This window comes from Stegostoma tigrinum, chromosome 14 (assembly GCF_030684315.1).
Source record: "Stegostoma tigrinum isolate sSteTig4 chromosome 14, sSteTig4.hap1, whole genome shotgun sequence".
Classification (NCBI taxonomy): domain Eukaryota; kingdom Metazoa; phylum Chordata; class Chondrichthyes; order Orectolobiformes; family Stegostomatidae; genus Stegostoma; species Stegostoma tigrinum.
This window is the reverse complement of record NC_081367.1, coordinates 6,516,452-6,539,850: the sequence shown is the minus strand read 5'-3', so window position 1 is coordinate 6,539,850 and position 23,399 is coordinate 6,516,452. Positions and strand designations below refer to the sequence as shown.

General features: G+C 43.0%; 2 protein-coding genes across 3 annotated transcripts in view; one reads left to right on the top strand and one right to left on the bottom strand.

Moving 5' to 3' along the window:
* Positions 1-6,463, bottom strand: part of LOC125457670 (serine/threonine-protein kinase PAK 2-like) — an 80,382-nt gene extending 73,919 nt beyond the window's left edge. Inside the window, exon 1 of one of the 2 annotated variants that reach the window (XM_048542217.2) lies at positions 6,244-6,463. The gene's annotated coding sequence lies outside the window, so the exon portion shown is untranslated. Of the gene's footprint in view, positions 1-1,759; positions 1,971-6,243 lie in introns of those variants that run through there. The other variant, XM_048542219.2, reaches the window with a different exon arrangement.
* Positions 6,464-13,241: 6,778 nt separating this feature from the next.
* On the top strand, positions 13,242-17,568 carry polr2d (RNA polymerase II subunit D). The gene is made up of 4 exons (XM_048542180.1): positions 13,242-13,351; positions 14,632-14,812; positions 16,231-16,326; positions 17,106-17,568. The coding sequence occupies exons 1-4, from the start codon at positions 13,279-13,281 to the stop codon at positions 17,182-17,184; spliced, it is 429 nt and encodes a 142-aa protein (XP_048398137.1). The 5' UTR covers positions 13,242-13,278; the 3' UTR covers positions 17,185-17,568.
* Positions 17,569-23,399: the final 5,831 nt, after the last annotated feature.

Below are 23,399 nucleotides of genomic sequence, written 5' to 3'. Positions count from 1 at the left end.
ATGATTTGGGGGTCAGGAAGACAAAAGTAAACCTGCTCAGTTGTGTTTAAGAACACTTCTGGGCAGAAAAAAAAAACGTGAGCGGTTCCAACGAGAAGGTAGGGGAAAGGCAGTTGGTAAAATGCTCAGAGAACCAGTGCAGACACGGAGCGAAACAGCCTCCTCCTGCACTATAAAAATTCTTTGTTCCAGTGTCCTGGCTATTTCTTATACATTAGTCAACATCACAAAGACAGGGAATATATGGACACTAACACACTGCTGCTTGCAAAAATTTGCCAAGAAATTAGCTGCTGCCTTTCCTATATTAAGATATTTTTGAAGAGGAGTTACCACTGTAATCTGTTTGTCTTGAAAAGGTGGTACATTTCCTTTTCTATTGCCAGCCCAAAACTTCAGGCTGCACCGATAATATCTTTGCTGTATCACAAATTTCTTTGAAGCAGAGTCATTATTACGGATAAATCATGTTTTTGGTGCTACAGATGAGAGGAACCATTCCATAAAGTCTTCAAAGCAGGTAACAAGGGCTCCACTTTGAAGATTTATCAAAACACAACCACCAAAGCAGCACAGACTCAATTATCACAAGGAGCATAAACTCACTTCAAGCTCAAAATCCTGGCAAACACCAGTTCGTATGTAATCCAATAAGCATTCAAACTGAGCCAGGTTGACATCTGCTCTCTCATGCCTAGATATTCATTACATCAGACATAACCCAACAGTAGAGCAACTGGTTGGATTCCAGCTTGAAACTCACTCCTAACATTTCATTACCATGTCCATAAAGTAACCAAACAGAAGGTGGTACTGTACTGTATCAAAAAAAAGGAAAAACAAAACTGAACTTCTAAGGACACCAAATTAAATTCACATCCTGTGTACCAGAGGTCTCCAATCATACATTACATCAACAGAGCAAGAGAAACTGCAGGCTTGATGTTACAAATTCCCAGGATCACTCTAGAAGACCTTCACCATATCAAAGCTGTATGCAGCAGCAGCCAGCTCAGTTATCCATAGGATCTCTCCATCTCACTTTCTAAGCCACAATACCGATAACAAAGCTTGAGCACCTTAAATCCCTGACCGACTGAAATCACCTCCTGCCCATCCCACTGGATTACGCCTCCCATTCTGGGAATCCCACCTGGGGACTGCCAATGTGCCAACACCAACTGATATCCCGCTAAATAACTGTTGTTCCACAGCTCTCATGACTTAAAGTTGATTCAGCATTGAAGTAAAATAAAACTACACAGTCTCATTCAATACTACACAAAAACACTGCTTCATTCGAAATAGTCAAAACCCGAGAAATATCAAAATTCATAGATATGATAGACAGGCAGTTGAAAGAAAGGAAAACCACAAGAAACATAAGATTAGGATCACTGCTCATGTAGAAAGTCAGCTTGATTGTGTTGACAGAAATTACAGCAAGGGACAATGCCTTTGTAATTCTCTGCCAGTCTTGGTCTGACATTCAAATCCACTACTTCCTGGCTGAGACACAAACAGGCCACTGACCAAAAGAAACAAAAGCTTTAGCTGCTAAGTGCTAATTACAAATAGTGTACACTCAAAGCATGAAGAACAAAACGTTTATCTAAAAATAATCTTTAAACACTTTGAACACTCTGGAACAAACTATAATAATCAGAAGTAATTGATTTACTGCTAACAGAACTTAGAGAATTGTTGAGCACCAGTCCTGCCTTTGAACCGTTGTCTGAAAGTTTAAGAAAATACCGACCTCTGGCCTGAAGAACAGCTGGAGACTCAAAATATGTAATAGCAAGTCCCTAAAAGGAAGGTAAAAGGAAGTTGCTCACTGAAACAGAGCAGTGAGTAAAGGAGGTTTGCAGTCAAGTAAGCAAGTTGTGTGCTTTGTTTCCAACAGCACTAAATCCAACAGGTGTTTCTGTTTCAACTTCCTCGAACTGCCTCCAGGTAAAGGCCCAGCATTTCGCCTAACTTCACTTCCTACTCTTAAAAGCTCTCCACTTGTGCAAGGAACGCCGAAGAGGAAGCTGTGCAAGTACACAACAGCATGAAGAGCCGTCAGTTCCTGTTAATGACATCCTGCCCGTGCACAGTTAAAAAAAAAAGGGTGAACTGTATTACACATAGTAATGAGACTGCAAATCAACGGTATAGTACTCCTTGCACCCTCACAAACCGTAAGCTTGGACCATGCTCACACCTGCTATTCCTAGTAATGAAGCAAATCAGCACTTCTGGACTCAATCTTTCCAATACACTAGTGCTTTGCCTCCTTTACGCAACCTTCCAGCATCCAAAATTCTACTGCTCACATCTTAACTTGCAGCAACTTCCATTCCCCTATTAGTCCTACATTCACTGGTCTACAATGAGCTCCCTGAAAAGTAACATCTTTAACTTAAGATTGTGATTCATGCTTTCAAATCCTTCCAAATCTCCTTCAGGACCACAAACCACCACCACCCCCCTCGCCGATAAATCAGTGTACCTCCAAATCTTGTGTTTGTGCATTGACAGTTACAATGGTTCCCCCATTGATGCCCAACCTTTTGGTTGCCTGGGCAACACTAAGTAGCACATTGATGAGGCCACATCTGGATTACTGTAAACAGCTTTGGCCTCCTTGTTTAAGAAAAAAATAGGTGTCGCTAGTCAGAAGCAGTTCAGAGAAGGCTCACTCAGGCGATACCTGGAACAGGGCGAGTTCATGAAGAAGGTCCCATATAAATTGGATTTTAGAAGATTGATAGGTGATCTTATTGAAACATAGCATCCCAAGGAAACCTGACAGAGTGGATGCTGGAGAACAATTCCCATGAGGGAGACAGGGTTTTGAAATAAAGTGTTATCCATTTAGGATGGAGATAAGGTTTCACTCTCAAAGTGTCAGTGGGTCTTTGGAACTCTCTTTGCCTGAAAGCAATGAGTCTGTATTTGGACAAGATGAGAGGATCCTTTCAATCTGTCCCATACAGCTTTTGTGCTCCTAAGATGCTACTTGGCATGCTGTGCTCATCCAGCTCTACACTTTGTTACCTCAGATTCTCCAGCATCTGCAGTTCCCATTATCTCCCATACAGCTCGGTGTTTATATTCACACTGTAGAACACTCAGCATATTTCTCATTCACAACTGGACAAATCCTGAAACTTTTTTTTTCAGGGGTCTCTGGTTATACAATGAACTTACCCCCAGCTGATGGAAAGGGTTCATACTGGTATACGACTGTACATATATCCTGCCTAAGCACATCTAATTCGTGACTGGAAGTCACACTATACCCTTTTGGTGTTCAGGGCTGGAGTAAGTAGAACCTTTACAGGCTGTGCTTCCAAATGCCCACAAGGGCTCAGCTGAATTGTTATACCCAACAGTACTTTCATACACTATCAAAATTCATCACCGTTCCAGGCCAACTTTCACAAAGAATAGTTGAGCGATGTGCTGTTTCATTCATTACTGGCAACTCTCTCAACGCAAGTGGTGGTGTTAAAATCATTGCTTACAGGACCTGAGCACACAGAGGTGCATTACTGCAGCATTTTCACAGAAGTGCTGAGAAACAGAATTTCCATCAGCAAACATTTGCTGTCAACTTTGTGATTTTAAAAGTGGCATCTATCCACTACATTTTGTTTAATTTTAAAATAATAAAAGGATGAATAGATCACAGCCAGACAAATGTCACAAATATTTTCCCTCAAAATCCAATTGAGAATTCTCAAAGCCACCTGTGCTTCACACAGTTTACAATTTCAGGCAGACCGAGGACTGGGCCTTGCGGTGCGCTCACTAACTGAGGCACTGCTTGCATTTTAGACAACCAGTTATCAAACTGGAGTCTTCCAAACACACCGTGCAACAATTGAAGACAGATGAACACAAGAATGAATACAAGTAACAAGGTGCTGGAAGTAAAATTCTTGAACAGCAACTTGGCTCAGTCCACACAACTCTCACTGTACCAGGACTTCATGAGTTCAAGTCCCACTACTTTAGTGTCAAGGATACTTTACTGTCAAGGATATTGATATTCCAACAAGACGTTAAACCAAGCTCTACTGATCCTATTCAACACATCCTGGAGAATAGCTGTCTCAATCAACATCACCAAGACAAACGGTCAATGAGATCAATGATAACAAAGTGTGGAGCTGGATGAACACAGCAGGCCAAGCAGCATCTTAGGAGCACAAAAGCTGATGTTTCCGGCCTATTATCTCTGATCACAATTTTAGCCTCACTGCAAAGCCTCTTCCAGGGATGCCTAACCTGAAGAAGTTACCCTCCTCCCACCGGACCAACCTCAGGGATCCATCTTCGGTCCGCCTCCCCCTCTCTCCCTATTTATTTCAGAACCCTCTCCCCATTCCCCTCTCTGATGAAGGGTCTAGGCCTGAAACGTCAGCTTTTGTGTTCCTAAGATGCTGCTTGGCCTGCTGTGCTCATCCAGCCTCACACTTTGTTGTCAATGAGATCAATGTTGTCTTTCTCATAGCAGTAGCCCCTTTGAAGTTTTCACTGGGGCTGGAAGTGTACGCAAGGCACTATCGTCACATAACGTAAATCGTTCTTTCAATATGACAAAACATTGTCTTATCCAATCTAATGTGACTTCAACACAATTTCATGAAAGGGAGTAGACGTGGGGATTTCAGCCCCTTCATTTTCACATCCTTGTATTCTGATAAGTAGTTTACGAAAATTTGAGGAACTAAACCAAAGTAAAACAGAGCAGGTTCAGGCCCGTATATCCTGCTTGGAATGTAGTAAATATTCAAGTCTTGACTGAACATGAACTGACTGCTTTGCTCCATCTGTGACAATACCAGTGCAGCTGCTGCTACTGCAAAATTACAGTCCTGTTTAACAGGTCAAGTGCTTTACATACAACATGTCACCTTTGTACCAGTGACTGTCAGACCGACAGGGGTCAGTCTGCCTCAAAAGAATGCATTTACATGTTGTCTATTGAAAAATCCTAATCATCTTGCAGTTTTAATTAAAATAATGTTTCTTGATAAAATCAACACCTCCTGAATTCACACAAGTACTTCAGAGACAATATTTCAGACGGTGTGTCAAATTACACTAATCAGATCAAATGAACTCAATATTCTGATTAAATATCACGAACATTTCACATCTACTACACACACAGACAACTCTGGAGTACCATATTAACCACTTCCCTCAGAGACAGAATTCTGGTCGCTTGCCACAATTTTCAGCACAAGACTCTAATATAGCCATCTCTTCTTATTCAGAAATGAGCAGTTGCGCTACACTGTTGCACTTCCGCTCAAAAGTTTCCCAGTGCTAGAGCGTCAGGAAATGGTAGAGACTGATCCTATTCTGGTTTGAAAGTATAAATATCTAAACTTCAAAAATTGTTTCCCAAGACTAAGGCAGTAATATATACATTACAAGATTTCCCCAGACTTCCACATACTTTCTCCTGAACTAATTCAATTCCTCTCCCTTGTCAAGATACATCATCACAATTTGTCACCAATTCTGAGATCCCTACTCAGCTTCCCCTGCACAAAGCTCACCAGAATATCCTCACTGCTTAGGAGACCCTCTTCCAGTTCTAAAATCCACACACATTATTTTCATCTTCCACACACAAAAAAAATACTTACCCTAACCTAAAGATGCCCCCACACAATACCTACACCTTCACCGCCACCTCAGCTCAGCTCAAAATACATCATCACGTCTAAATCAGACATCAAGCACAAACTTCCTCATCCTTTCAAAAAACCCCAGTCCCTCCCACTCACCTGTGCTTCATTCTCTCCCATTTGACAAACACCCCACATTCATCATCCGAACATAACCCCTCGCTAACCCCCTTGACCCTCCCCCAATTTTAACCCCACACCTGAATCCGCTTTGCACTCCTTGCCAGATTCCCCCGAATCCTCACCAACACCTCCTTCCCCTGATTTCCCCCATTCTCACCCGACCCCCTTTCACTTCCAAAACCCCTATTCCCCCTTCGCCCCCAACCATTCCCACCTCTATCCCTCACTCCGCCTTCATTCCCACCGGAAATTCCTCTTCCACCCACCTCCCCAAAGCAGCTCCCAGATACCAGGCCCTCTATTTCCCACCCTGGCCCCAGGTTTCTCCGTGAGCGGCAGGGATTTTAAACTGAAAATGCGGCAGGTGCGGGTCCAGGGGTCAAGGAGGTAGCTGGCCAGCGGGCGGGCAGAGGCCTACACTCACCCGGACTGCAGCGCTGGGTCTCCGGCGGTAGGGGCCGTGCAGCCTGGGGGCTTTCCCCCGCCCCCGCCGCGGGGCGGACAGGGACACACAGAGAGGGAGGGAAGCGGAAGTGAAGCCCGGCCCCGGCCTAGGAGCGACAGCGGCAAGGGTCGGAGGACGGGGTGGGGGAGTGGGCAGGACCGAAAGGGGCCCGTCCCAATCACCGGCTCCTCCTTCTCCCACCGCGGCCGCTTGTTCCCTTCCCCAAGCCACTGACTCCCCCCGGTTCACGCCGGGATTTGTAGTCCAGGGCCTCGGAGGAGACGTGGATAGCAGGCCGAATGGCGTCCGGGATCTCACCAGGCTGGACTACACTTCCCGGCATGCACGGCGGCCTGCTGCCTGATGGGATAGAAACCCCGTCTTCCGAGCTGCTGGAGGACTTCTCCGGGAGGCACCGGTGCTGTTACTGTTACCATGGGAACACAGCGTTGACTCTGTTGCTAAGCAGGGAAGAGGGCGGCGGAGCTGGTGCTGATTAATTCTCACTTATTGAGAGACCCTCCCTCCCCTCAGAATGGCTCCAGGAACCCAAATTATTACAGAATGCATGCAAATGGAAGAAAATCATGGGAAAGCTGCCTCCTGAGTTATCTGACTCTTGCCTGGAGGTGATGCTGGAAGCAGCAAGGGCCAGAGGAGAGATGCCCATTCCTCTGGATGGGAGCAAGAGGCCAACTGCTCCCCGCTCCACCAACAAAGAAAATAGGATCAGCATTAGGCCATTGAGCCCTTCAATCCTGTCCTGCCATTCAATATGGTCATGGCTGATCACCCTCAGTACTCTGCTCCCGCTTTCTCCCCATACTCTTTGATCTCTTGTGATGCAGTGGCTATATGCTGCAGATGCTGTCAGCAGCAGGAGTCTGGTGCTCAGCATCTGAACACAGTGGCAGAATCGGGGAAACCAAGTGGAGGCTTGGGGACGGCTTTACAGAACACCTATGCTCAGTTCGTGCTAAACAACTGCACCTCCCAGACATGAACCATTTCAACTCTTCCTCCCATTCCTCTGATGACATGTCCATCCTGGGCCTCCTGCAGTGCCACCCGAAGGTTGCAGGAACAGCACCTTATATTCCGCTTGGGAACCCTGCAACCCAATGGTATCAATGTGGACTTTACAAGCTTCAAGATCTCCCCTCCCCCTACTGCATCCCAAAACAAGCCCAGCTTGTCCCCGCGTCCCTAACCTGTCCTTCCTCCCACCTATACCCTTGTCCCACCTCAAGCCGCACCCCCATCTCCTACCCAATAACCTCAACCCGCCCCCTTGACCTGTCCATCCTCCCTGGACTGACCTATTCCTTCCCTAACTCCCCACCTACACGCACCTGTACTGGCTCCATCCCCGCCTCTTTGACCTGTCTGTCTCCTCTCCACCTATCTTCTCCTCTATCCATCTTCTATCCGCCTCCCCCTCTCTCCCTATTTATTTCAGACCCCCTTCCCCTCCCCCATTTCTGAAGAAGGGTCTAGGCCCGAAACATCAGCTTTCCTGCTCGTCTGATGCTACTTGGCCTGCTGTGTTCATCCAGCTCTATGCCTTGTTATCTCAGTGTTGGAACTTCCTGTTTGTGTTCATGACCTCCTTCGGCCAGGAAAGATTCTTGTCGTTGCCACTTTGACAGCGTCTTCCATCACCCAACCAGGTAGGTGTCCCTACCTCCTGGCTGGCAGATCTGAGTTCAGGCCCCATCTGAACCCTTAATGGCCAGTGAAAGTACATCAGAACATGGCCCAGCAGGTTGGTTATCAATATATAAATCTTTATGATTCGGTAAAAATAAATGTGCAAGTTTCCTGGCCAGCCAGAATCAGGTGCTAGCGACAGCACAAGCCTCCCCACGTTAAAAGACTCCATGCACAGGTTCTTACCAGGATTGAGTGTTTAGCCTTGCTGTGGAGGTCTACCACACACAAACATGCTCTCTGACTTTACCAGAATTATCCCTTCAGGCACTCCTCTGATGGACCAACCTTGCAGTTTCACACATTCCTTTCTCCCCAACTACCTCCTCAAATCTCCATCTCAGCAGCCAACATTCAGACCGTAATTAACCACACCCATCCTGGACAATTGCCCTCCACAAATGTTCTCATTCCATCCTTATCACAAATTCCAATTCTCACATTCATAACTCTCCACTTCAGAGGTGAAAGTAAGTTTTGAAATTTGATTTGAGGTTACATTTTGACTTCCCGCTGCTGCTGGTATCTCTTCCAGCCAGGAGGTATGTTGTTGTTGTGGTATGTTGTGCTCCCCTCACATCCAACTGTGGCTCATCAGCAACCACTCTGTTATTTCCCTCATTTAATTAGAGCTAGTTGAACAGCTATTTCTGCAATTCTCAGCCTTGCCTGAGGAAAGACATTTCTGCAGCTTTCCAGCTCTGACCAAATACCAAAACACTAACAGTTTTTGTTTTCTGGATGCCATTTTTAGACTCCTTTTTGCACTCATGATTTCAAGGACCTCTTAATGACTGTAGTCTGCATTTGGAACTTTTTAGCATGTATCTTTGCACCCACCTTTCAAAGGTTTCCATTTTCTCCCCATGCATTTTTCTAATTGTTTGGGTTTCCGATGCATACAGGAAAGTGGATAGAATCTAGCATTTTATTTTCTTGCTACATATCTGAAAATTGTACATTTCCACCGACCCATAACATTTCACCGCCTTACTATTCAAGTACTACTTATCTCTGCCTCATGGTATTTAAAGGCTATTTTCTTATATTTAAGTATGTATTTAATTTTATTTTATATTTTAGATATTTTATACTGAGTTTTAATCAGAAAGAGAGTTAAGGGTTTTGGGGAAATGCAGAAAACTGGAGATGAGGATTATCAGATCAGCCATGATCTTGTTAAATAGTGTAGCGAACTCAATGGGCTGAATGGGCAGAATGAATCTACCCTACACCTTGTGTTCTTATGACCTTACCTGAAATGACAAAGGTTTTATTAGTTAGCTCTGCTACTCGGCACTTTTTAGAGATCATTTCTATTAGTCACTAATTTATTCAAATTATTGCTTTGGAATTTTGTTTCAAATTCATGTTTAGTATTTATGACTTTATCTGCCCAAAATTTGTTAGCTGGCCCTGTATGAGAGATAAATGGAAAGATAGTTCCTCATACAAAACAATTGGAAATCCCTGATATGTTTGTGTGAAGACCCCAAACATTTGGCATTAGCTAAAGACAAAGATGACACAAAGCTAGGTAGGAAAATATGTCAAAAGAACATAAAGAGACTACGAAGGGATTTAGTCAGGTAAGTGAGTGGACAAAAACTTTCGAAATCAAATTGGCAAAGATGGCCTGTAGGATGTGTTCCTGGAATAGTTTCAAAGACAATACACACTGGAAGCTACAAGGGAACAACTTTATCAATTGGGAATGAAACAGAATAAATTAATGACCTTTACAGTAAAGGATGCCTTCGAGAGGAGTGAATAAGGCATGAAAGAATTTGAGATTCAGTTTGAGTGAGAACTGCAGGTCCATAACAAATCTTTGGATAAAGGCAGAAGGATGTCCAAACAGTTAGCGAAAGTCAATAGTCTTCAAGGTTAAAGATAAAAAGTCACCCCATGAATATTAGAAAATCAATCAGCAAAATGAAGGAAGTGAAAGAAAACAGTCACCAAAAAAGCACAGGAAAAGCAACAGAAATCAAACACACTGACAAGTCCACTGGATCTGATTGTCTGCATTCTGTGGAATAAATGAAACTAGCGACAGAGAAATGGTAAATGCATTGGTTGTAATCTTCCAAAATTCCCTAGATTCTGGAACAGACCCAGCCCAGTGGAAAACCAGAAAATACACCTATGTCCAAGAAAGGAGAAAGACAAAGAAATGATAGATTAGTTACTCCAATGTCTGGCATTAGGAAAATGCTACAATTCACTACAAAGTAGGTAGTGGAAGGACAATCTGAAATTAATACTATCAAGGAGAGTAAATATGGTTTTGTGAAAGAAAAATTTGATTGATATTTGCAGTAATGTCCTTTAAGAATGTAACAAGCGACATATTTAAAGGGGAACTAGTAGCTGTAGTGTATTTGGATTTCTGAAAGGCATTTGATAAAATCACTGCATGAAAGCCAACCACAAAAGGTAAGCATTCATGGTGTTCAGGGTGTTTAGCATGTGTAGAGAATGAACTAAGAAGATAAAAGTGGTTGAGATAAATGTGTCATTAGTATGATGACAAACTGTAACTAGCAGAATACCACAGGGATCAGTACGAGAAACTGACTATTCACCATCTATGTCCGTGACTTTGTTAAAGGGACTGACTGTTTTGTAGCCAATTCTGCTGATAATACAAAGATAAGTTGGGAATTAAATCTACAAAGAATGGGGAGTCAGAAATTATCAGATATAATGCAATGTGGGAAAATGTGAGGTCATCCAATTTGGCAGAAATAGAAAAGCAGACTATTATTTAAGGCAGAGAGACACTGCAGACTTCTTATATATATCACAAATAATCAGCCACCAAGTGCAGCATGTCATTCGGAACACAATGGATTTTAGGCTTCGGCACCCTTGTGACACATTGGTAGATCTCTACCTCTGAGTCAGGTGGCCTAGGTTCAGATCCCACCACTCCAGAGGTGTTACATCCCTGAACAAGTTGATGAGGCAAGTGTTTGGAATGTTGGCATTTATTACAAAAGGAGTGGAGAATACAGGTAGGGATGTCTTAAAACTGCAGAGGCCATGAGTGAAATCACATTGAGCACAACTCTGGTCAGCTTAAGGAGGGAACCCTACTTACACTGGAAGCAGGAGGAGAGTCACTTAGAAGATTTGCAGGATGAAGAGGTCTGTCTTATAAGGAGAGGTTGAGCAGAATGGGCTTGTTGGAGGTTAGGAGAATGAGATCTTATTGACACAAAGACGTTTCTGAGGAGGCTTGTCAAGATGGATTCTGAAAGGATGTTTGCCCTCAGGTGCAAGTCTAGAATTAGAAGCCAGAGTTTTAAAATAATGAGTTTCCCATTTAAAATGAAAATTACTCATTCCCTTAGAGGCAGGTTGACCAACATTTGAGGAAAAGATTAGGGGAGGCTCACCAAATCTTAAGTGTTGCTGAACTTCCAAGGACAGATTGCAGCTGAAAATGAGTAGGTAGGTGGTTGTTGAGACTTTACCTCTGATGAAGTTGTTGGAGCAGAAGACCAGCAAAGCATTCTGTGCATAAACCATTACCACAACGCTCAAAAGTCAAAGATCTCTAAATGGCACCTGTGGGGACTGTTGACAGTTTTTGGGAATCCAGAACAGAACCCACAGTATTGGAGGTATTATATTGGCATGAATGGCGAATTGACTAATGGGCAGGAAACAGTCAGTGGTGATAAGGGTTTTTTTTCAGCTTGGTGACTTGTAACCAGTGGGTTCCACATGGACCAGTGCTGGACCGCAACTGTTTACTGGAGTATAAGAGTAGGGAAGTCTTATTGTAACTACAAGGTGCTAGTGAGACCACATCTGGAGTACTGTGAGAGCAATTTTGGTCCACTTATTTAAGGAAATTATTTAAATGGAGGCAGTTCAAAGAAGATTCACCAGGATGATCGCTGGTATAGAGGACTTGGCTGATGAGAGGTTGAACAGATTGGGACTCTACTGTTGGAACAAGAGTGATATCATTGAAACTATAGGATTCTTCAGTAGCTTGACAGGGTCAAATGCTGAAAGCATGTTTCCCCTCATGGGAGACTCTAGGACCTGAGGGCATAGTCTCACAATAAAGGGGCATCAATTTAAGACTGAGATGAATAGGAATTCCTTCTCTCAGAGGATTGAGAGTCTTGGGAACTCCGTGCTACAGAAAGTTGTTTTGGCACGGGGTCCTTATGTGTATTTAAGGCTGAGATAGGTTCTTGATCAATAGGGAAATGAAGGGTTACAGGGAAAGAGCAGGAAATAGGAGACGAGGAATGTTGAATCAACCATTATGCTATTGAATGGCAGAGCAGGCTTGAAGGGCTGAACAGACTACTCCTGTTTCAATTTCTTATGGTCTTAATAGTTGGTCACCCTCTGTAGAGGGTAGTTTGTGTTTTGAATTCACATGGAAAGCAATGTAATTTGGGCTATTGAATACATTCAAGTCGGAGTTATATATTGACAAGGGAGTCAAAGATTCCAAGGAGGTCAGGCATGAAAATGGAGATAAGGCCACAATCAGATCAGCCATGCAAGGTGAAGTAGACTCAGGGCTGACCTGAGTCACCTGGGTATGTTCTTATTGAAAGGGACATTGTTCTTCCTCAGGGAGTAGACCCATAGAATTATATAAGTATTATGGTGCACATGAAGCCATTCAGCTCATTGTGCTGACAACAGCTTGTGAAAAGTGCACCAATACCTAGTGCCAGTATCCTGCTTTCCCCTCATAGCTTTGAGTGTTATTTACATCGCCCTCTTGAATGCGTCAATTCAATGTGCCTCCATCACATTTCCAGGCAGTGCATTCCATAGCCTAACTACTCACTGTTTGTACAGGTTTTTCCTCACTTCACCCTTGTTTCTTTTGTAGATCACTTTAGCTTTATGTCCTCTTGTTCTTACATAAAACAAAGAGAATGTGCATACTGCAGATCTGAAACAAAACAGAAATTGCTGGAGAAACTGAGCAGGTCTGGGCAGCCTCTGTGGCGAGGATGCAGAGTTAAAGTTTCGAGTACAGATTCCCTTCTTCCTCTTACGAGCGGGACCCATTCAGTCACTCAGAATCATGACGCTGATTGACCGACTCAATCCAACAAAATGTTTTAACGAATAGGAAGGCAAGAACCCGGGCCAGGCTGGAGCCACACTGTTCCCAGGCTATTTTCAGTGACCAGGTTCCGCCTGTATCAAACGTGGCAGCGCCCGGGGTGGGGGGGAAGCCGTACAGCTTTTGCGCATGCGTCTGGATGGGCTGGGATCTGGTCTGGTCTTGTTCCGGGTCAGTGAGGACTTGCAATGGCGGCCTGTGGTAGTGAGGCCCGGGTCGGCGATGTGGAGGAGGACGCTTCCCAGCTGGTGTTCCCGAAAGGTACTGGCGGAGAGGGAGAGGGATGGATATGATGATGATAATGGGGTGAGAAAGGTAAATCATTGAAAGTTCCTGCTGTATTCTCAGTCAGTTCTCACTCTGTTTTATATGCTCAATTCACTTCTAGTTTGCCCTTCAAGAAATGCTGCATAAAGACATAACATAAGCGACAGGCCACCAAGTTCAAGAGAGAATGATAACAATAGCAGCAGTATGCTCAGGGAACAGGGTGAAGGGTTGGCCACTGAGCATGCCACTTTCATTCTCCTTTTGTGAGTCAGAGAATCCCTGTAGTACAGAAGGAGGCCATTTGGCCCATAGAGGTCGGCACTGACCCTCTGAAAAACATCCCCGGCAGACCCACCCCATCCTTGTAACCCTGCATGGGGCTTTTAACCATGGCCAATCCACATCTTTGGACTGTGGCAGGAAACTGGAGCACCCGGAGGAAAACCACACGGATACAGGGAGAATATGCAAACTCCACATGGACAGCCACCCAGGGTCGGAATTGAACCTGTTACCCGGCACTGTGAGGCAGCGATGCGAACCACTTTCAGGAAAGCCTCAGAGTTGTAGAATCATACAGCACAGTAAAGGCTTTTCTTGCCCTTGAGTCTGTTCCACCATAAATACACTACTTCCTTTGCTATTCCCACTTAAGTTCTTCACTTACCTTTTTTAAAAAAAAGCTTATGAATTGCTTTCTGCCAAATTCCAACTGTACACATCTACTACTCAGCAAATGTTCCACTGGAGAAGCATGTATGTGGCACAATGATTTAATCCTCTGAAATTACCTTGCTCAATGTGTGCAATACGGTACTGTTCGCTCCCTCTTTCTAGGCTTCAGATATGGAAACTCAGTACACAGGAATGGAAGGAGTTAACCTGTTATCAGGTGATCGCTCAGAGATAGCAAGAACTGCAGATGCTGGAGTCAGAGATAACACAGTGTGAAGGTGGGGGAAGAGGAACACAGGCTAAGCAGCAGCAGAGGAGCAGGAAAGTTGATGTTTCGGGTTGGGACCTTTCTTTAGAAATCTTCAGAAATCAAGGGACCTGACCCGAAACGTCAATTTTCCTGCTCCTCTGCTGCCTGGCTTGCTGTGTTCCTCCAGCTCCACACTTTGTTACCAGTTGATAGATGTTTGAGCTTAAGTACTATCAATATGGTATTCAAAAAACTAAGTTATTGGAAGTTGTTTGGGAGGGGCATTGTTAGGTAACTGACTGAAGGTTTGGCTACATTTTGGTTGTTTTGTTTTATGTTGTCACAGAGTTTGAAAGCTCAGAGACCCTGTTAAACTCTGAGGTCCACATGTTGCTGGAGCACCGGAAGCAGCAGAACGAAAGTGCAGAAGATGAGCAGGAGCTCTCTGAAGTGTTTATGAAAACGTTAAACTATACAGCCAGATTCAGCCGCTTCAAAAATAGGGAGACCATTGCCAGTGTTAGGAGGTCAGTGCGTGAGGATTCGAAAATATTCAGTGCACCTACTGATCTGCAGTATTGCTCTTGCTGGGGTTGGGAGGGGTGAATTAATTCTCTTACTTGTCCCATCCTTCCCTGGTCCCAACAGATTTGGAATTTGAAAGGGGGGGGGTATTTTCAATTATATATAGTATCAGATTGTATATTTAGTCCACATCAAAGCAAGTCAGCCATGGTCTTTAAGTAACAAGTCACGAATTAACTTATTGTATATGAAGCTTACTGAAGCAAATTGTTGAGATTAACTTAAGGTTTAAGCTGTCAAATATATTCAATTTCTCCTGAAAAATAACACTCACTCACTCGGATGCAGTGAGAGAGACAAATTTGAAAACATTTCAATGTGTTTTCTTAAGTGTTTAACCAAGTTACAATCTAATTTTTTAAAAAATCAGTGTCCAAATGGTAATCTGTAGCAGAGTCACTTTGCTTACAAAATATTGGCAATAGGATTTCTTCCTGGATCACATGTGACTAGCTGATTTTCTTTTGAATTTGGTGATAGATTCTGATTCTCCTTCAAGAACTCAGAGTGCAGCAATCAGAACTATTCCCATTAGGAACTAATACTTGATGAAATCTTTCAAAAGGTTTATAACTCAAACTTTTAAGATGAGTTTCAGAGAAAACAGAGATGGTAAGGGCTGTGCTCAAGGCAAGTTATCTCTCTGGTTATCTGAGCTCAAATCATCTACTTTTCTTTCCCTGGAACCAAAACTGGATCATGTGACTTTTCTGAAGGTGTTGTGGACTTGGCATCTTCATTGAAACAACCTGTTCCTTCTAAATGCAATGGTTTTGCTACTGTAGTCATTGTATTTTGTTTTGCAGTGTCTCTTCCTAAAAGTTCAAAGCACATATGTCCAAACAGTGCTATTATAATAATGTGACAGCTAAATTGTCTTTGTGACAGTATTCACAGCAAATTTCAGGCAAATTCAGTGGCAAGTGGGCTAATTCTATCCTCTGAGCTTAGTGCACAATTATCCTATGATGACATATTGCACAATTTTGACTTCTGACTAAGTATGAAGGTTGATAACTTGATCCTCTTGAATACTGATCCTTTTTGCCTGCTTTTGGCTCAAAGTTAACAACTGTGGCTGGGATCTGTTGACTGTGTTTGACAAGGAAATGTTTCCTGGTAACTATATCAACTTTGTCATTTTCTTTCAGTAGTTATTTTATTATCTTTCAATTTACTTGTCTACTATTAACTGTCTTACTCTATTATCACAGATAAATAGAATTGATCATATTATTCTTCTCAGTCCTGTTTACGCTTGTGTTGTATTTAATCACATTTAGGCTCTTGTGAAGAGATCGAGTTGAACTAGTGTGTGGCTTTCATTTGAAGTATAGCTTTCACATTCTCTTTCTTGTAGTCTGCTATTACAGAAGAAATTACACAAATTTGAGCTAGCCAGTTTGGCCAATCTGTGTCCTGAGACAGCTGAGGAGGCCAAAGCCCTCATTCCCAGGTCAGTGCTCTTTCTGTACTGTTTCTTTCGAGCATGGGGTCCACTGAAGGCACCGAGGTCAGTCGTGAAGTAAATACAATTTCCATGTATGTATGCTTCTCCAAACATGTAGGACTGGAGGAAATGGAAGAGCTGGGGAGTGACAGTACTGATTTGAAAGCAAGAATGAGAACTTTAAAGACAAGGCATTGGCTCCCGGTTAAGCAATCAGAGCAAATATTTCTTTTCTGTGCGTTCTCCTGAGTGCTACATTTTGATTTTTGGGGGCTATTTTTTCCTTCTCTTTAATTATTTTATGAGGTGACGCAGCCATTTATTAGCATTTCTGTCTGTATTTGTGTTGATGTTTATGGCATTTGAATTCTCATGGAAGCAGGTTCGAATAATTCTTCAGTACCCTCGTCTTGGAGAACACGGTATACAAGTGGGCATAAGACAATGGCATAAGTTTGTTTTGCAAAATAAGTATGAAAACAACCATCGCCCTAAATATACCTTCTACGTTGGTGACATCTTGAGCTGATGAGTTTCCATTGTATGCTAACAAAGCTGGAATATTTTAATGAAGTGATTGGGAATGAACTGAACTGAGTTTGGAACAAATATGTTTATATCAATGTCACTGTCTAATGGATGTAGCTCTTCGGGATCTGGCAGTTTTAAATCTGCATGTAGAGTAATTGTTTTTAGTCACCTAACTGTGATGGTGGTTGCAGAATATTCATGCTCTTTTCTTCTCTTTGTTCCCCTGCTCCCACTCTATTTTGTAAAAATTTCAGCTTGGAGGGTCGATTTGAGGATGAGGAGCTCCAACAAATCCTTGACGACATTCAGACCAAGCGAAGCTTTCAGTATTGATTCCAATATCTGCTAAAGCCCAGCTCTTCCTGATGCTAATCCACTGAACAATGGTGCTGGTGCTTCTCTCTGATGTGAACTGATTGTACAGAGAGTGGAGGTGCCGACCCTATAGGCTGAAGCAAACCAAATGCACTGAATGTGACTGTGAACCCTTGGACTAGTCCTAAATCCAGAGCTGTTTAGTAACATGTTACTTGACACCTAAGAGTACAAAGACGCTCTGGGGTCACAGAATAGGAATATTGCCTGTTTTTGTTTCAATCTGATGTCTTTGACTGTGTTTTGTTTTCCCTTCCATTCTGATAAATCCTGTAACTAATTCTGATGGGATATTAGCCCCACGTTGTTTTATTAAAGTGAAGACCCATATGTTGGATCCTAGTTAAGATTGATTCTGTCAGGAGAGGAATGAAGCTGTTCCTCTTATGCAGACTTAGGAAAATGCAACAACAATCTATTGACAATGGTTGCCAGTCAGGCCCATGGCACCTTTTGGAAACGTGGTGTATTTTACTGAACTGGGCCTTTATTCCACTCTGTCCATACAGGTATTTTATATAATTATCGATTTCGGCCTGCCTTGAACATGTACTTCAATAATATGCAACAGGGAAATGAGAAAGGGAACAGCTCCTGGTAATTGCACAGGTATCCCTTTACAGTGAGGCCATCGCCCTCTGTTGGGTTTGGTTTCACTGTTGTTACTTTTGCTGTGTGAATGTGGACAGTGAGTCGTGTCACTTTTATTAATTTATGCGGCATCAAGTATCCAGCAGGAAAGGCTCAACGATGAGGTGTCCCGCAGGGTTCAGTGTTGGGGCCGGAGCTGTTCACCTTATATATTAATGATCTGGCTGAAGGGACTAGGGACATTCTGGCGAAGTTTGCCGATGATACAAAGATAGGTGGACAGGCAGGTAGTACTGAGGAGGTGGGGAAGCTGCAGAAAGATTTAGACAGTTTAGGAGAGTGGTCCAGGAAATGGCTGAAATTCAACGTGAGTAAATGTGAGGTTTTGCACTTTGGAAAAAAGAATACAGGCATGGACTATTTTCTAAACGGTGAGAAAATTCGTAAAGCAGAAACACAAAGGGATCTGGGAGTGTTGGTCCAGGATTCTCTAAAGGTTAACTTGCAGGCAGAGTCCGTAATTAAGAAAGCGAAAGTAATGTTGTCGTTTATCTCAAGAGGGTTGGAATATAAAAGCAGCGATGTGCTTCTGAGACTTTATAAAACTTTAGTTAGGCCCCATTTAGAATACTGTGTCCAATTTTGGGCCCTACACCTCAGGAAGGACATACTAGCCCTGGAGCGTGTCCAGCGGAGATTCACACCGATGATCCCTGGAATGGTAGGTTTAGCGTATGATGAACGGCGAAGGATCCTGGGATTGTACTCATTAGAGTTTAGAAGGTTGAGGAGAGATCTAATAGAACCTTACAAGATAATGTATTTTTTAGAAGGGGTGGATGCTAGGAAGTTGTTTCCATTAGGCAGGGAGACTAGGACCTGTGGGCACAGCCTTAAAATTAGAGGGGGTAAATTTAAAACTGAAATGAGACGACATTTCTTCAGCCAGAGAGTGGTGGGCTTGTGGAATTCATTGGCGCAGAGTGCAGTGGAGGCCGGGACGTTGGATGCCTCCAAGGCAGAGATCGACAAATTCTTGATCTCAAAAGGAATCAAGGGCTACGGGGAGAGTGGAGGGAAGTGGTGTTGAAATGCCCATCAGCCATGATTTAAATGGCAGAGTGGACTTGATGGGCCGAATGGCCTTACTTCCACTCCTGTGCCTTTTGGTCTTATGATGAACAAGGTAAGAGGTAGATATGAGGCCACCTGTGTCCCTCGTTGCAACTGTCACTTTAAATGAGAGCGACTACCTGAGCAGACTGGAAACTGGTGTCACATCCACACGATTAACTGGTGAGCAGCAGGCCACATTAGGATTTCAGTTTGCTCGGTCTTTTTGGGGATAGTATCTCCAGCAGATTTTCTGATACTCAGACCAGCTGAAGCATGAAACGTTAGCACCACTCTCATACCCACAGGCCCGTCCAGTGCTCAACCATCAGACATCCATATTGGGGCCTTCCAGTCATATCCACGAATGTTAAAACCCCAGATTTTTGGGGTTGTGGTCAAAGCATTGGAGACAGTTTTATTGAAATTTGCCTTTGCCTTTTAATGTTTTTTTTCCCCAAAAGCTGTTTTGGTATGGAACCGCTGCATCTTGAAATGGTGTGAAACGCAAGATGAGTGGAATGAAAGTGCCATTCAGTGTGCTAGTGATGTGCTGCCCTGTCTATCAGAGTTTCAAGCTAAGTTCTCTCTGATTAGTCATGGACTTTGTCCAGTCACAACTTGACCTTCCCTAAATTGCTATGTTACCTGATCTCAGCAGATGTGACACAGCCTTCGGGTCTAAGGAGAGAGCAGCGAAACGTTTAGAGACAAATCGGGACCAAACAGTCTCCCGTGCTGATACATGCTTATTTCTATAGTTCTGGGTAAATCATTGCCTTCCCCACCGCAATATTGTTCTGGCTCTCAATTTATCTTACTTTCTGTTTTGGTGTGGGATTTCTGTTCATAATTGCAAGCTTAGGCCAGACCCTTTTGAGGTTTCTTTCTAAAATATTTGTCGACAATACATATGTTGGAATGGCAGCAGTGCTTCCTGCTCTGAGCTACAATTGTTCTAGCCTCTCAGCAGACACTCTGTTACATGACAACTGCCGTCTCTATTAACGTCACACCTTGGAGGCTAACCTGCATATTCTCTAAACCCCATCTCTGCACTTTCCAATGGCCTTTTATTGTGAATACTCCTTTCCAATGCTACCCCCAGAGCTTTGGACTTAATTCCATTAAATATATTAACGCTCTCTCAGTTTAATACTCGTTTTCTTCAGTTATGCTTTATGTTCTCAACTTAAACCTTGCTTTATCCTATCTCTAGATTTAAAGGCTAAGCTTTACTTTTATCCTTTCCTCTCATCTTGACCCCGGTTTGTGTGGTTTAAGTCCAGCTTAAAGCCACATCGTTAGACTAGAGGACTGTGGAGGTGTGGTTTGATAGAACTATGAGTTAAGAAGTACATTAGGTAGGTGAATGTTTTGGAATAGAGACTGCAATAAGGTGAAGGAGAAAATCATCACATAGGTTTTGAACATAGAACAGTACAGCACAGAACAGGCCCTTCAGCCCACAATGTTGTGCCGACCATTGATCCTCATGTATGCACCCTCAAATTTCTGTGACCATGTGCATGTCCAGCAGTCTCTTAAATGACCCCAATGACCTTGCTTCCACAACTGCTGGCAACGCATTCCATGCTCTCTCAACTCTCTGTGTAAAGAACCCACCTCTGACATCCCCTCTATACTTTCCTCCAACCAGCTTAAAACTATGACCCCTCGTGCTAGCCTTTTCTGCCCTGGGAAATAGCCACTGGCTATCAACTCTATCTATGCCTCTCATTATCTTGTATACCTCAATTAGGTCCCCTCTCCTCCTCCTTTTCTCCAATGAAAAGAGACCGAGCTCAGTCAACCTCTCTTCATAAGATAAGCCCTCCAGTCCAGGCAGCATCCTGGTAAACCTCCTCTGAACCCTCTCCAAAGCATCCACATCTTTCCTATAATAGGGCAGTCAGAAGTGGACGCAGTATTCCAAGTGCGGTCTAACCAAAGTTTTATAGAGCTGCAACAAGATCTCACGACTCTTAAACTCAATCCCTCTGTTAATGAAAGCCAAAACACCATATGCTTTCTTAACAACCCTGTCCACTTGGGTGGCCATTTTAAGGGATCTATGTATCTGCACACCAAGATCCCTCTGTTCCTCCACACTGCCAAGAATCCTATCCTTAATCCTGTACTCAGCTTTCAAATTCGACCTTCCAAAATGCATCACCTCACATTTATCCAGGTTGAACTTCATCTGCCACCTCTCAGCCCATCTCTGCATCCTGTCAATGTCCCACTGCAGCCTACAACATAGATACTCTATACTGTCAACAACACCTCCGACCTTTGTGTCGTCTGCAAACTTGCTGACCCATCCTTCAATCCCCTCATCCAAGTCATTAATAAAAATTACAAACAGTAGAGGCCCAAGGACAGAGCCCTGTGGAACCCCAGTTTTGGTTAGACTTTAGCTAGATTAACTAGCTGAATGGTCGCAGAAATGGAATAAGAAAGATGCTTTACAAAGAGATCATAAAAATAAAACAAGTAATTAAAGGAGAATACAGATGCTTTCAAAATGTCATAGATAAATAGAAGCCAATTTAAAATTGAACAAAAGTACTTACTAGGAGTGTAACAACAATGACGAGAAAATATGAAGTGGAGAGTACAATTTTGAAAGGTAAAAGATTTGGAATTTTAAAAAAATATCAAAATGAACAGGGAAAGTAATTCTGTTCTACCTGTTGGTTTGTAGCAGCAAAGATTTTTAATTTTCTACAGTATTCTTCTTTCATTAGAATGTAGTCAATAGATCAAAATTAAGTAAAATTGTGACCTTTTTTGAGTGAAAGAGAGTAATATGAATATTTAATTCTTCAGGGTTAAAACATGGCATCCAACATATCTATATACATGTAAAATTTTATGTAGTACAGGGTATAATATAACAGGAAGAAAATGAATATGTATTTTAAAAAGTTCTACCTCCTGGAATTGAGATTTGAATGATGGCTGTGTAGTTGATGTCTTGTATCCTCAGTAATAATGAAATTTCTAGAATCCTTCAATTTTCACTGAGTAGGTATTTCTCCAACTTGGGGTGGCACGGTGGCTCAGTGCACTGCAGCCTCACAGCGCCAGGGACCCGGGTTCAATTCCAGCCTCGGCCGACTGTTTGTGTGGAGTTTGCACATTCTCCCCGTGTCTGTGTGGGTTTCCTCCGTGTGCTCCAGTTTCCTCCCGCAATCCAAAGGTGTGCAGGCTAGTTGGATCGGCCATGCGAAATTGCCCGTTGTGTTCAGGGGAGTGTGGGTTATAGGGGGATGGGTCTGGGTGGGATGCATCAAGGGGTGGTGTGGACTTGTTGGGCCAAACGGCCTGTTTCCACACTGTAGGGAATCTAATCTAATCTAATCTTGGTTTGTTATCAATATGGGCTTTTGAGACAAGGAGACTGGCAGTCTTTGCTATTATTATTTTTCTTCTTTCAGCTGCTTACTGAAATATGGTTCATTCATGAATTCCTAAGTCTGTTCATTGTCTTTTCCAAGCTGGAAAATTGTAAATATCTATCAAACGTGCAACATAAAAGTTTAACAGGAGTCATATGGGTTTCTTGATTCCCGACTAAGTTGATTGGTTGCTGTCTTTAAGTAAATGTCCATTTCTCTTGAGACAATTTCGTTCTATGTTGGCTTCCTGAACTTGTCTCAGCCTATGGCCAAGTGATTGCTGTAGCCATTTTTATGAAATTCTTGCGAATTAAAATCAGATGATAGCAATTGATAGTTTTGACTATGAATGCTGTCCACAACATGGCAGAAGTATCGAGCCAATTGTTTCTCCTGGCCTCTGGTGAAACATACAACCAAACAGCAGTCAATTGTAGAGTGGCTGAGAATAAAATTAGCAATATTCTGAAGGACAATGTCAAATTTTTCTGAGTCTGACTAAAGTATGGCAAATTTCTTCCTGAACTCTGACCATTTTAGCTGATTGTTGGCCCAATTTTTTCCCCTAATAAGCCAAATCCCAAACCTGAAGACTTCAATGGTTTTCTTTCCGTCGGACTAAGGAATTGTGGTTAGTGCAAACAACAATGGTCTTGGCCCTGAGCCTTCAGGCATCCTGTTACTTGCCTCTTCCATTCTCGCGTGTGCACAACTTCCTTTTCGTTTCCTCTGATTCATTACAATTTACAATGAACATCAAAAGTTCCTCCCCATGCCTGAAATTCCATCAGCGTGGCTAATCTCCTGTGTGGCACTGTGTCAAGATCTTGACTGAAGTGTAAACATGCTAGTTGATCCCTGGTGGGGACGCTCCTCCTGAGTTTGACAACACGTACATTTATTGAAATGTAGCTAACAATGTGAAGAAGAAATTAATGCAGGAAGCAGAGTGTGACACATGAAATGTACTGTATGGAAGGATTACCAATGATCAATCTGTTGCATAAGGCATGATGAATGTCTCTTTTTTTGTGTGTTCGAGATACAAAGGTAGTGACAGACGAC

Coding starts and splice junctions, on each gene's coding strand:
- polr2d (XM_048542180.1), top strand. CDS start 13,279: ATGGCGGCCTGTGGTAGTGAGGCCCGGGTCGGCGATGTGGAGGAGGAC. Junction 13,352..14,631: donor CCAGCTGGTGTTCCCGAAAG/GTACTGGCGGAG, acceptor ATGTTGTCACAG/AGTTTGAAAGCTCAGAGACC. Junction 16,327..17,105: donor GCCAAAGCCCTCATTCCCAG/GTCAGTGCTCTT, acceptor TAAAAATTTCAG/CTTGGAGGGTCGATTTGAGG.